General features: G+C 41.2%; 1 protein-coding gene across 1 annotated transcript in view; it reads right to left on the bottom strand.

Moving 5' to 3' along the window:
• The window catches only part of LOC126088443 (uncharacterized), a 165,715-nt gene extending 153,402 nt beyond the window's left edge, over positions 1-12,313 (bottom strand). The window contains exon 1 of the mRNA XM_049906588.1: positions 12,227-12,313. Coding sequence (XP_049762545.1) covers positions 12,227-12,313 — 87 coding nt within the window. The remainder of the gene's footprint in view (positions 1-12,226) is intronic.
• Positions 12,314-12,620: the final 307 nt, after the last annotated feature.

Here is a 12,620-nt window from a genome sequence, read left to right as displayed (position 1 = left end):
ACCAATCGATCCCTTCTTCTAGTCAAGTTGTGCCACAAGCTCCTCTTCCTCTTCTCCCCAATTATATTCAATACCTCCTCATTATTTATGTGATCTACCCATCTAATCTTCAACATTCTTCTGTAGCACCCCATTTCAAAAGCTTCTATTCTCTTCTTGTCCAAACTATTTATCGTTCATGTTTCACTTCCATACATGGCTACACTCCAATCAAATACTTTCAGAAGAGACTTCCTGACACTTAAATCTACACTCGATGTTAACAAATATCTCTTCTTCAGAAACGCTTTCCTTGCCATTGCCAGTCTACTCCTCTCTACTTCGACCATCATCAGTTATTTTGCTCCCCAAATAGCAAAACTCCTTTACTACTTTAAGTCTCTCATTTCCTAATCTAATTCCCTCAGCATCACCCGACTTAATTCGACTACATTCCATTATCCTCGTTTTGCTTTTGTTGATGTTCATCTTATAACCTCCTTTCAAGACACTGTCCATTCCGTTTAACTGCTCTTCCAGGTCCTTTGCTGTCTCTGACAGAATTACAATGTCATCGGCAAACCTCAAAGTTTTTATTCCTTCTCCGTGGATTTTAACACCTACTCCGAATTTTCCTTTTGTTTCCGTTACTGCTTGCTCAATATACAGATTGAATAACATCGGGGAGAGGCTACAACCCTGTCTCACTCCCTTCCCAACCACTGCTTCCCTTTCATGTCCCTCGACTTTTACAACTGCCATCTGCTTTCCGTACAAATTGTAAATAGCCTTTCGCTTCCTGTATTTTACCCCTGCCACCTTCAGAATTTGAAAGAGTATTCCAGTCAACATTGTCAAACGGTTTCTCTAAGTCTAAAAATGCTAGAAACGTAGGTTTGCCTTTCCTTAACCTAGCTTCTAAGATAAGACGTAGGTCCAGTATTGCCTCACGTGTTCCAATATCTCTACGGAATCCAAACTGATCTTGCCCGATGTCAGCTTCCACCAGTTTTTTCATTCGACTGTAAAGAATTCGCGTTAGTATTTTGCAGCTGTGACTTACTAAACTGATAGTTCGGTAGTTTTCACATCTGGCAACACCTAATTTCTTTGTGATTGGAATTACTATATTCTTCTTGAAGTCTGAGGGAATTTCGCCTGTCTCATACATCTTGCTCACCAGATGGTAGAGTTTTGTTAGGCCTGGCTCTCCCAAGGCTGTCAGTAGTTCTAATGGAATGTTGTCTACTCCCGGAGCCTTGTTTCGACTTAGGTCTTTCAGTGCTCTATCAAATTCTTCACGCAGTATCGTATCTCCCATTTCATCTTCATCTACCCCCTCTTCCATTTCCATATTATTGTCCTCAAGAACATCGCCCCAGTATAGACCCTCTATATACTCCTTCCATCTTTTGCTCTCCCTTCTTTGCTTAGAACTGGGTTTCCATCTGAGCTCTTGATGTTCATACAAGTGGTTCTCTTATCTCCAAAGGTCTCTTTAATTTTCCTGTAGGCAGTATCTATCTTACCCCTAGTGAGATAAGCCTCTACATCCTTGCATTTGTCCTCTAGCCATGCCTGCTTAGCCATTTTGCACTTCCTGTCGATCTCATTTTTGAGACGTTTGTATTCCTTTTTGCCTGCTTCATTTACTGCATTTTTATATTTTCTCCTTTTATCAATTAAATTCAATATTTCTTCTGTTACCCAAGGATTTCTACTAGCCCTCGTCTTTTTACCTACTTGATCCTCTGCTGCCTTCACTACTTCATCCCTCAAAGCTACCCATTCTTCTTCTACTGTATTTCTTTCCCCCATTCCTGTCAATTGTTCCCTTATGCTCTCCCTGAAACTCTGTACAACCTCTGGTTCTTTCAGTTTATCCAGGTCCCATCTCCTTAAATTCCCACCTTTTTGCAGTTTCTTCAGTTTTAATCTACAGGTCATAACCAATAGATTGTGGTCAGAGTCCACATCTGCCCCTGGAAATGTCTTACAATTTAAAACCTGGTTCCTAAATCTCTGTCTTACCATTATATAATCTATCTGATACCTTTTAGTATCTCCAGGGTTCTTCCATGTATACAACCTTCTATCATGATTCTTAAACCAAGTGTTAGCTATGATTAAGTTGTGCTCTGTGCAAAATTCTACCAGGCGGCTTCCTCTTTCATTTCGTAGCCCCAATCCATATTCACCTACTACATTTCCTTCTCTCCCTTTTCCTACACTCGAATTCCAGTCACCCATGACTATTAAATTTTCGTCTCCCTTCACTATCTGAATAATTTCTTTTATCTCATCATACATTTCATCAATTTCTTCGTCATCTGCAGAGCTAGTTGGCATATAAACTTGTACTACTGTAGTAGGTGTGGGCTTCGTATCTATCTTGGCCACAATAATGCGTTCACTATGCTGTTTGTAGTAGCTTACCCGCACTCCTATTGTTTTATTCATTATTAAACCTACTCCTGCATTACCCCTATTTGATTTTGTATTCATAACCCAGTATTCATCTGACGAAAAGTCTTATTTCTCCTGCCACCGAACTTCATTAATTCCCACTATATCTAACTTTAACCTATCCCTTTCCCTTTTTAAATTTTCTAACCTACCTGCCCGATTAAGGGATCTGACATTCCACGCTCCGATCCGTAGAACGCCAGTTTTCTTTCTCTTGATAACGACGTCCTCTTGAGTAGTCCCCGCCCGGCGATCCGAATGGGGGACTATTTTACCTCCGGAATATTTTACCCAAGAGGACACCATCACCATTGAACCATACAGTAAAGCTGCATGCCCTCGGGAAAAAGTACGGCTGTAGATTCCCCTTGCTTTCAGCCGTTCGCAGTACCACAACAGCAAGGCCGTTTTGGTTAGTGTTACAAGGCCAGATCAGTCAATCATCCAGACTGTTGCCCCTGCAACTACTGAAAAGGCTGCTGCCCCTCTTCAGGAACCACACGTTTGTCTGGCCTCTCAACATATACCCCTCCGTTGTGGTTGCACCTACGGTACGGCTATCTGTATTGTTGATGCACGCAAGCCTCCCTACCAACGGCAAGGTCCATGGTTCATGGTTCATGGGGGGGGGGGGGGAGGGGGAGGGGGTTCGACAGCTATAATACTTAGTGTTACTGCTCTTGCATGTCATAAAAGGTGAATACATCTTCCGGTGCTTACTGCTATCCAACGTTTTTGACACGGTTTGCGGACAAATAGTAATGAAGTTAGTACCCTCTGTAAACAGAAATTTATTTGACATGATCAAGTAATTATTAAGTAATCTAGTGTTTAAGAAGTATAGAAGTATGGTACACCAGTGATGATGACCATCTCATTTCCACTAAATACTGTACTGCTACTGGGCAGTACACTGCCCTCTATGACACAAACTACTCTGGTTCTAAAACGGAAGGTTATTAAGATCTCCTCATCGTTTCCTCTAACTCTGTCCTAGCTACTCAGCTGTCAGTGAGTGCACACCTTCCTGATGGATTTTTCAACTACGTCCATATGGTAGTAACAAAATCCATGAATTGCGTCTGTCAGGCTAATGAAGAGAATACGACCTGTAAAACGTTGATACTCAAATACAAGTGTCCGGTACAGTGCTTTTTGCTGTAAGACTAGCAGAACTGAATATCCTTCCCATAGCAAATGTCACAGAATCCCCAGATCACGTTACGTATAAAGTACACTACAACAAGTAACAAAGACGTTCATACGCTACATTCATTTCGTGTTTATTTGAGTAGACGCAGGTGAGATACGGAAACAAGTTGCTGATATCAAACTTAAGCTCTGTAACAAAGTCACTTCATCAAAACCATTACACTACTTGAATCCTTACTACTCGTATTCTCAGCACACCGAAAGTTACTCACGGTATTGGAACAAGACCTCCACGTGTTGCTCCTGTACAGGCAGTAGAGGTGGAACGGCCCTACCCACTTCATCACTACTCGTTACCTGTAACTGTGATACAGAATGCAGTGAGTAATGGGTGTTACGCTAAATTAGAAGATACGGAATTTTATGAATAGCAGTAAATGTTTGTAAAATACGCAGCAAAGACTTTTGAACGATATTCAATCCAGTAATTACTCCAATACAGTGATATTAGGACAAAATAATATGTTATTATTAATGCGAAAGAAAGAAAAATCGCCTGCTTGCATCGATGTAAAAAGGAATTCTTTTAGCCATTTGTAAATCATTACGATAGTTTCCGAGTAGGGCATGTCGGTGGAATGGACCTTCATTCGGCAGCAGTACTTAAGTCCTCGAACAAAGACACAGAATTCAATGACTGTGGGGTATTATGCTGTATCAAAAGCGACGGTATATTCTCAATAGTAGACAAAAATTTTGATGTGAGTTTTACAATACGTTGACAGCATTCAGTTTAGTAATTATTATAAAAAAGTATTTCATCACGCACCATCATTAATAAGAACAAGATAAAGTGTCTTGCACCGACGTGATAAGTGAAACTTTCAAATTATTCGGTAAATTACACTTCGAAAGAATGCTTACTAGTCATATATCTAGTTATGTCCCTACCTCCTATTCGTTTACTAAATATTATCAGGAAAAGTTTTCTGAAGTTACGTTATATATTTTTATTTCTGTACCACCAGAGCTGCAAATTATTTATCAGTGTCCAAGGTGTATGAAGAAACGCAACAGGACCACGAAACTATTAGAAGAGTTATGTGGTTATCGCAATCGATTATTTAAACACGGTTTGCAACACCAGACATCTACTAGGAGACTATACTTTATTCATATTACATTAGGAAACATAATTACGAAAAATCGTAGCTCGCAATCACCAAAACTCAGTCGTATGATTTAATTTCTTCCGCTTTTCTAACTGTATCATTTTGTAACATTACAATACAAAGTAACTGAAGACAGAGAATTGTTTTACTGAAAGTGACCAGCAGAGGAGGAGGCCGATCCACAGGGGGAACCTCCGTCGTCTTTCTGGTCTTCCACTGTGTCGGAGATTAAATGGTGAGAACACAGATAACATCAGATTACGTGTCATACGCTGCCATTACAATTAACCGACACTTCTTGTCACCTTCATTGAATTTTCTTGCGTTTTGAGCTACAAAAGTATTTTAACACTCAAACGAAGTAAACGTTTCTAAACGAGATTTGTCTAACGACACCATTTTGTGTGGTGCATCACAAAATTTGTGAGTTTCTAGCCTGTGCTACCTGAAAAGGAATATCCTTTTCGATAAACAAAATTGGAAAGGACATTGGCTTGGAAGAAGGATGCAAGGTGAACACCAACAAAAGCAAAATGAGGGTAATGGAATGTAGTCGAATTAAATCAGGTGACGCTGAGGGAATTAAATTAGGAAATGACACACTTGAAGTAGTAGATGTGTTTTGCTATTTGGGCAGCAAAATACCTGATAATCGTCGAAATAGAGGAGGTATAAAACGTTTCTGAAGAAGAGAAATTTGTTACCATGGAGTAAGGATGTAAGTGTCAGGAAGTCTTTTCTGAAAGTATTTATATTGAGTGTGGCCATGTATGGAAATGAAACATGGACGATAAACAGTTTGCACACGAAGAGAACAGAACCCTTTGAAATGTGGTGTTACAGAAGAATGCTAAAGATTAGATAGGTGGATCACGTAACTAATGAGGGTACTGAATACAACTGGGGAAAAGAGAAATTTGTAGCACAACTGACCAGAAGAAGGGATGGTTGTGTAGGACATATTCTGAGGCATCAATTGATCACCAATTTAATACTGGAGGGAATCATGAGGGGTAAAAAACGTAGAGGAGACCAAGAGATGAACACACAAGCAGATTGAGAAGGATGTAGGTTCCAGTAATTACTCGGAGATGAAGAGACTTGCACAGGATAGAGTAGCATGGAGAGCTGCATCTTTAGATCGAGTACCACAACAACGGCAACAACAGCAACAAACAAAAATTTTCACTACTTGGCTCAGCATTCGTCAAACAATTAAATATTTACCAAACATCATACAGACAATTACCATGTGCGTCTAAAAATTTTTTGTTCGCTGTCTAACTGAATGCAGAAACTGCACCGTAATAATTCATACTGATGGAAATAAAATCAGACTAACGGCACCTTCTAGAAATATCTGTTGAAACTTTGTCGCAAAATTGTGACTGTTGCCAATATCAAGTAAAAGTAAAAAAAGTGTATTGTTGAGATTTATACTGAGAAAACGAGACACTTAAATTGAATGAAATTGCGCACATACACACATCAAAAAAAGGTTTGCATCATCCCGGATTCCAGAACTCTTGAAGATAGACGTTAATTGTGGATACTGTATCACAGACACAGTCCCTCTGACTGGTCAGAGATGTTACTAAACCCGCCGAAAGATGTAAACAACCATGCATGAGCAGCGGCTACTAGACGGAGGGCGTCCGCTAGCCGATCTGTTCCAGTCATTCCACGAGGAGGGAGGTACACGGCTCGTAGTCAACCATGCCTAGACGGTCAATACCGCGGTTCGATCACGTCCGCATTGTTAATTTATCCCAGGAAGGGCTATCAACAAGGGAAGTGTCCAGGCGTCTCGGAGTGAACCAAAGTGATGTTGTTCGCACATGGAGATACAGAGGGACAGGAACTGTCGATGACATGCCTCTCTCAGGCAGTCCAAGGGCTACTACTGCAAAGTATGTGCCCTATTTCCGGATTATGGCTTGGAGGAACCATGGCAGCCACGCCACCATGTCGAATAAAGCTTTTCGTGCAGTCAAAGGTCGTCGTATCCAACTCAAACTGTGCGCAACGGGCTGGATGATGCCTGAATTCTCTCCCGACGTCTATCGCGAGGTCCGTCTATGCAACCATGACGCCATGCAGTGCGGTACGTATGAACCCAGCAACATGCCGAATGGATCGCTGAGAATTGGCATCATGTTCTCTTCATCGATGAGTGTAGCATATGGCTTCAACCAGAGAATCGTCTTGACGTGTTTGGAGGCAACCAGGTCAGGCTGAACGCCTTAGACACATTGTCCAGCGAGTGCCGCAAGCTGGGAGTTCCCTGAGTTTTTGGGTGAGATTATGTGGGGACGACGTACGCCGCTGGTGGTCATGGAAGGCGCCGTAATGACTGTACGACACGTGAATGCTATCCTCCGGCCGGTAGTGCAACCATATCAGCAGCATATTGGCGAGATATTCATCTTCAGGACGACAATTCACAACATGTGCAGATGGGAGCGCGAAAAACTTCCTCCAGGATAACGACATCGCTCGACTAGAGTGGCCAGCATGTTCTCCAGACATGAACCCTATCGAAAATGCCCGGGACAGATTCAAAAGGGTTTTCTTATGGCTGACGTGACCCACCAACCCCTCTGAGGGATCTGCGCCGAATCGCCGTTCAGGAGTGGGACAATCTGAACCAACAGTGCCTTGATTAACCTGTGGGTAGTATGACACGACGAATACAGGCATACATCAATGCAAGAGGATTCGCTACTGGGTATTAGAGGTAACGGCGTGTACAGCAGTCTGGGCCACCACTTCTGAAAGTCTCGCTGTACGTCGGTACAACATGCAATGTGTGGTTTTCATGAGGAATATAAAGGGCGAAACAATATTTATGTTTATCTCTATTCCAATTTTCTGTACAGGTTCATGAACTCTCGGAACCCAGGTAATACAAAACTTTTTTTGATATGTGTAGCCGGCCGGTGTGGCCGAGCGGTTCTAGGCGCTTCTGTCCGGAACCGCGCGACCGCTACGGTCGCAGGTTCAAATCCTGCGTCGGGAATGGATGTGTGTGATGTCCTAAGGTTAGTTAGGTTTAAGTAGTTCTAAGATCTATGGGACTGATGACCTCAGATGTTAAGTCCCATAGTGCTCAGAGCCATTTGAACCATTATTTGATGTGTGTAAATATGAATCATTATTCGCGTCACGATAGTAAACGCAAACCCGTCATCTGCTGACGAGAAAAGCAGACACAGATTCCGGTAAGGTGGCGGGACTTTAATACGATTAGTCGAGTCACAATAAATTGTTAATGTTAGATGGGAAGACTTTTAGAGTTACTGTATTTTTAGTTCAGTTAACTCAACAGTAGATACGAAATTTTTGGATGCCAGTCAGGAAGAACACGAACTAACACTAGCTCCGACACGCATTTTCAGTCCAGACCTACAGACACAAGTAATACATCGATTTTCAACGGAAGCAGAGAGGCTTACTATAGCAAGCTCAATTCTGCATCTTTACATTGGTCTTGTATTAAATAATATCGCTCCTTTTGACGCTGAATGTGTCACGATCGAATTGAGTATCACTGTGCGCGAAACGACGCGAAATTTTATATTTAACTTCTGATACAAGTAATTCAAAAATGGTTCAAATGGCTCTGAGCACTATGGGACTTAGCTTCTGAGGTCATCAGTCCCCTAGAACTTAGAACTACTTAAACCTAACTAACCTAAGGACATCAAACATCCATGCCCGAGGCAGGATTCGAACCTGCGACCGTAGCGGTCTCGCGGTTCCAGACTGTAGCGCCTAGAACCGCTCGGCCACTCTGGCCGGCTACAAGTAATTACTCTAGCTACGCACTTTATGTAATACTGCATGGGGCATGTTCTTTACCTTTCCATACTGACTCCTGCTTCTTCACATCTGGAACAGCGGTTGGAACACTGCTGCTTCGCTCAGCCATTGTTAACGAACTGATAAGAGACGTCTCTGGAGCTACGAACTTAGCGATCGTGAAATGTAATCAATTATTGCTGCACGTGATACGGCTTCTGGACGACTGTTCCTCCTGTCTTGTTGAACACATGTAAAACCTTGGTATTACACTCGTCTTACAAACAGGAGAGTCAATTATTCTTTGTGGCTAATCTCTCCCACATTCAGGCCACTGTCACATGGCTCTCATGCTGTTTACTTGAGTCACCAGTATGAAGACTGCTGTGACTGTCATCGACGTATGAGATCGCCTGTCAACTAGGATGAGCTTTAGCTTCAATAATATTTCTGCGAAATCGCAGTACCTGTGATCTGATGAAGAACGATGAAATGTTCCTTGGGTGAATGTCCGAAGGACTATTGCACCGTTCTCTGATACCAGGAAGCGACTTTAATTAAAACGTTCTCCCCTGCGCAGGAATTACATATCGAAGCTAATAGTCGGGTGGAGGATGTGTGGCAAGAGTCCCGGCCCAGCACGGCACAAACTTTCGCTGTCGTCATTCCCCTATGCAGCTGATTTATATTCGTATTCGCAGCTCTGAATAGATCCTGTGGAATAATATTTCTGTTTTCAATAGAAATTACGTAATATATCGAGATGAGGAAACAAAGGGCGTCTATATTAGGACGCGTGCATTCTGGCTTCATGGTGGCTCTTTTCACAGATGTTGGATAACAGCTACAAGAGCTGTATTACAGCTACTGCAGGAGTGTCAGATGTACCTTCACAGTGATACACAGCAGTGTACACAAGTGCACTGACGAAGAAAAGGCCGACTCTCCTCTCGTGTCTGGGCCGACTGAGTGCGGTGGCAGACTGCCACAACGACTCCGTGCTGGCTGTTCCAGCAGCCACAGGAAACACCTCACTCTACTCTGGCGCCGTTTGAGGGTTTTTGCGTAACACTGTTGTTTCGTATCTTCCGCTGATTGCGTATCACACGATTATTTACTGTTCTGAAGATACTTTCAAACAAACGTAGGTAAATGTTGTAAGAAGTTCAAAAAAATCATCATTACATTATTATTCTATAACGAACGGCTGCTGATCACGAAACCCTTATTCTGGAATACTCATAAACTGCACACGAAGAACTTCACAAATTCAGATTCAGGAGTTCGTATTTTGGGTCTCCTTTCTTAACTACTTCACCTTCTGCAGACATAATTCAAATTGCTGCTGACAGGAAACTAAAATGTATTCACACTGTCACCTTAATCCGCAAAATCTATAGAAAGTTTGCTTTGTAATATTGTAATTGATCTTAGTTGATGTTGAGTACCACTGCTCGCTTCCACATATTGACTCAAACCTTAACAGTCATTAATATACAACAGATAAAAGATCCTAAAATTCGTACTATGTGGTACGAAACTAAAGTGACGTCAACGCCTTTGTCGAATATCGACTATTAAACTCAGTTAATGATTTGGGGATCTACTTTAATGCAGACGTATTCGTTTACTACTTCCGAACTAGTTTCAGCGGTAACTCATAAGCACCTGCAGTATTTCTGTTTCTGCACGTTTTATAATCCTTCCATGTTACTAGTTTTTTTAAATTGTTGAGCTCTCCTTCACAACATGACTTGTCTTGAGACTGACGTACAAGTTTGGGGATATGAAGCAAACATGCTCATAACATTGTGGAGTGTTTCAGCACTATATATGTTTAAGACCGGTTATCCCATAACGTTATGCTCTCTATTACGAAAACGGGCAATAAGTGTAACATTAGAGACTCTAAATGCGCAGAAAAGTTGTTATTAATTACGTTAACTACGCGAATGACGGTGTAACTGCAGTCAATAAGATAGTTTCCTAGCCCAATCCACAACCATAACTGTATAAATGTAAGAGAGATAAAAATGATGATAAAAACTTCTGGACAAGAGCCGAAATCAGGAGAATATGGACACCACCTGTTTGTATGTACACTAATTCTGCGAAGTGCAGAAAAATATTAGCCCTGTCTTTGATAGTGTTAAAAAGGAAATAAATTTCAGTTGATCATATACTATCCTCTTGAATGTATGTAATTACTTATATTTTGAGTAGTTTGTGAGAAATTTCCTATACATGGAGATAACGTCCCATACACGTCAGAGTAATTTACAACCGCTACAAACACCTAATGAAATTCATCTTTTGCTTAGGCGTCGATATCGAAAATGATGTTGAAAATAAAATAAATATTCGAACCGTCTGTAACAGAACATTGTAAAAATTCGAGGTGGTTTCGTTTTGCAGTTTAGGGACCAAAGTTATGATGGTCACTTCGTTATTTTATGGAAGTGAAATTCCAGTTACCACGAAAAGAACAACTGACATGTGAGTGGAAATGAAAATACTGGAACGGAATTAAATATTTTCAACATTTAAATCAAGTTATGTGAAAAATCTACAAAAAACCTCATCAGAATTCCAGATCGTATAATTCTCCAGCAAATCGTGAACTACAATTCGAATGGTTAAGTGTGTGGTCATGGATACCCATTACGTTCAGATTTTATAGTATTGCGTATTTTTGGAAGTATCACGTTCTTGACTTTAACTATCAAAATGAAGTTGAGAAATATTTTTTAGAGTTTCACTTTTTTGTAGCTCATATTTGTTGCGAACATTGAAATATTATTGATGTTTGGCAAATGATATTACATACAACCAGCATTTGCTGACATAAACAAAGATTACAAGTCAAGCACATAAGCAACGGTAGTGTGACGTGTAAGATGCACAACAAAAGATAAAGGTGCACTTACTCTGTCCAAGGCCTTTTTATTGGTAAGGGTTCCCATGATGAATAATAGGAAGTGGACACGGCGAATAATTAATCGGATGTGGATAAAGAACCACATTGCTTTTTCCTAAGTTCCTGTGCTTCATAAATGAAGTTAGCGGGTATTTTCTTTCACTCGCTGCAATTTTTTATCCAAAATACGGAAATTAAGATACTGTCGGAAAATACCAACATCAGATAGTACGCAGTATCGATTGAAAATCTATCACCAGGATTGCTACGACGTACGGCGACGAATTACCAACAGGAACATCCAACGGGTGAGTCGCACACGCCTTAAGGCCACGTCAGATCAACAGATTCTTAATGAAACGCAATATAGATACAAAATTGTAGCTACAGTGATTAAACCGTTGCAGTTCGAAATGTCATTATCAAAATTCCTTCATGACTGATACACAAGTCACGTCTTTTTCATTTCATCTATTTACGAACAGCGAAGCACACAAAACCACACAATATCGACCCTCATTTCCAGCAAAGAAATAATAACTACACAGTGTCTCAGCATCTTTGCATGTCTCTCATTATAAGTAGTATCGCTGAATGTAAGTTCCAAAGTCGCTGAGTCCATATTAAAGTCGTTTTATGAAAGCGGAGCGGTGGACAGCACCCGAATTCTGTAGCTTCTAAACTGTGCGCTTTCCACTCCTACGTATCTTACTGAAACCGTGTCCAACATATCACTTACCTTTCCGTACTCGAGCCACGGCACGTTGTGTGACTTCCTCTTTACCTCGGGCACAGCGACATGATCACTTCCGACACGCTCCGTCATCTTACAGCGACTGAAGGGATGCGTTTCCCCGGATATGATCTTAGTGATCGTCCACTGTCTTTCATTGTTGCGTGTGCCGTGGTTTCTGCAATATAAATGACTTTCTATTCGATCTTTACATGTAATCAAATAGGCATTGGATATCAGAAGCTGTTCATTCGGAAACTTCATTTTTGTGTGGTAACCACGTGTTTCATCTCACTTACCTGATGTGCTTCTTTTGAGAATGCTATACGCCTACATAATCACCTAGGAGCTGACGTCACGGCTTAGGAATAGTGTGAGGTAAAGCCATCAAACTTAATAT

This window comes from Schistocerca cancellata, chromosome 1, assembly GCF_023864275.1.
Source record: "Schistocerca cancellata isolate TAMUIC-IGC-003103 chromosome 1, iqSchCanc2.1, whole genome shotgun sequence".
Classification (NCBI taxonomy): domain Eukaryota; kingdom Metazoa; phylum Arthropoda; class Insecta; order Orthoptera; family Acrididae; genus Schistocerca; species Schistocerca cancellata.
This window is presented reverse-complemented; position numbering and strand designations above follow the sequence as displayed.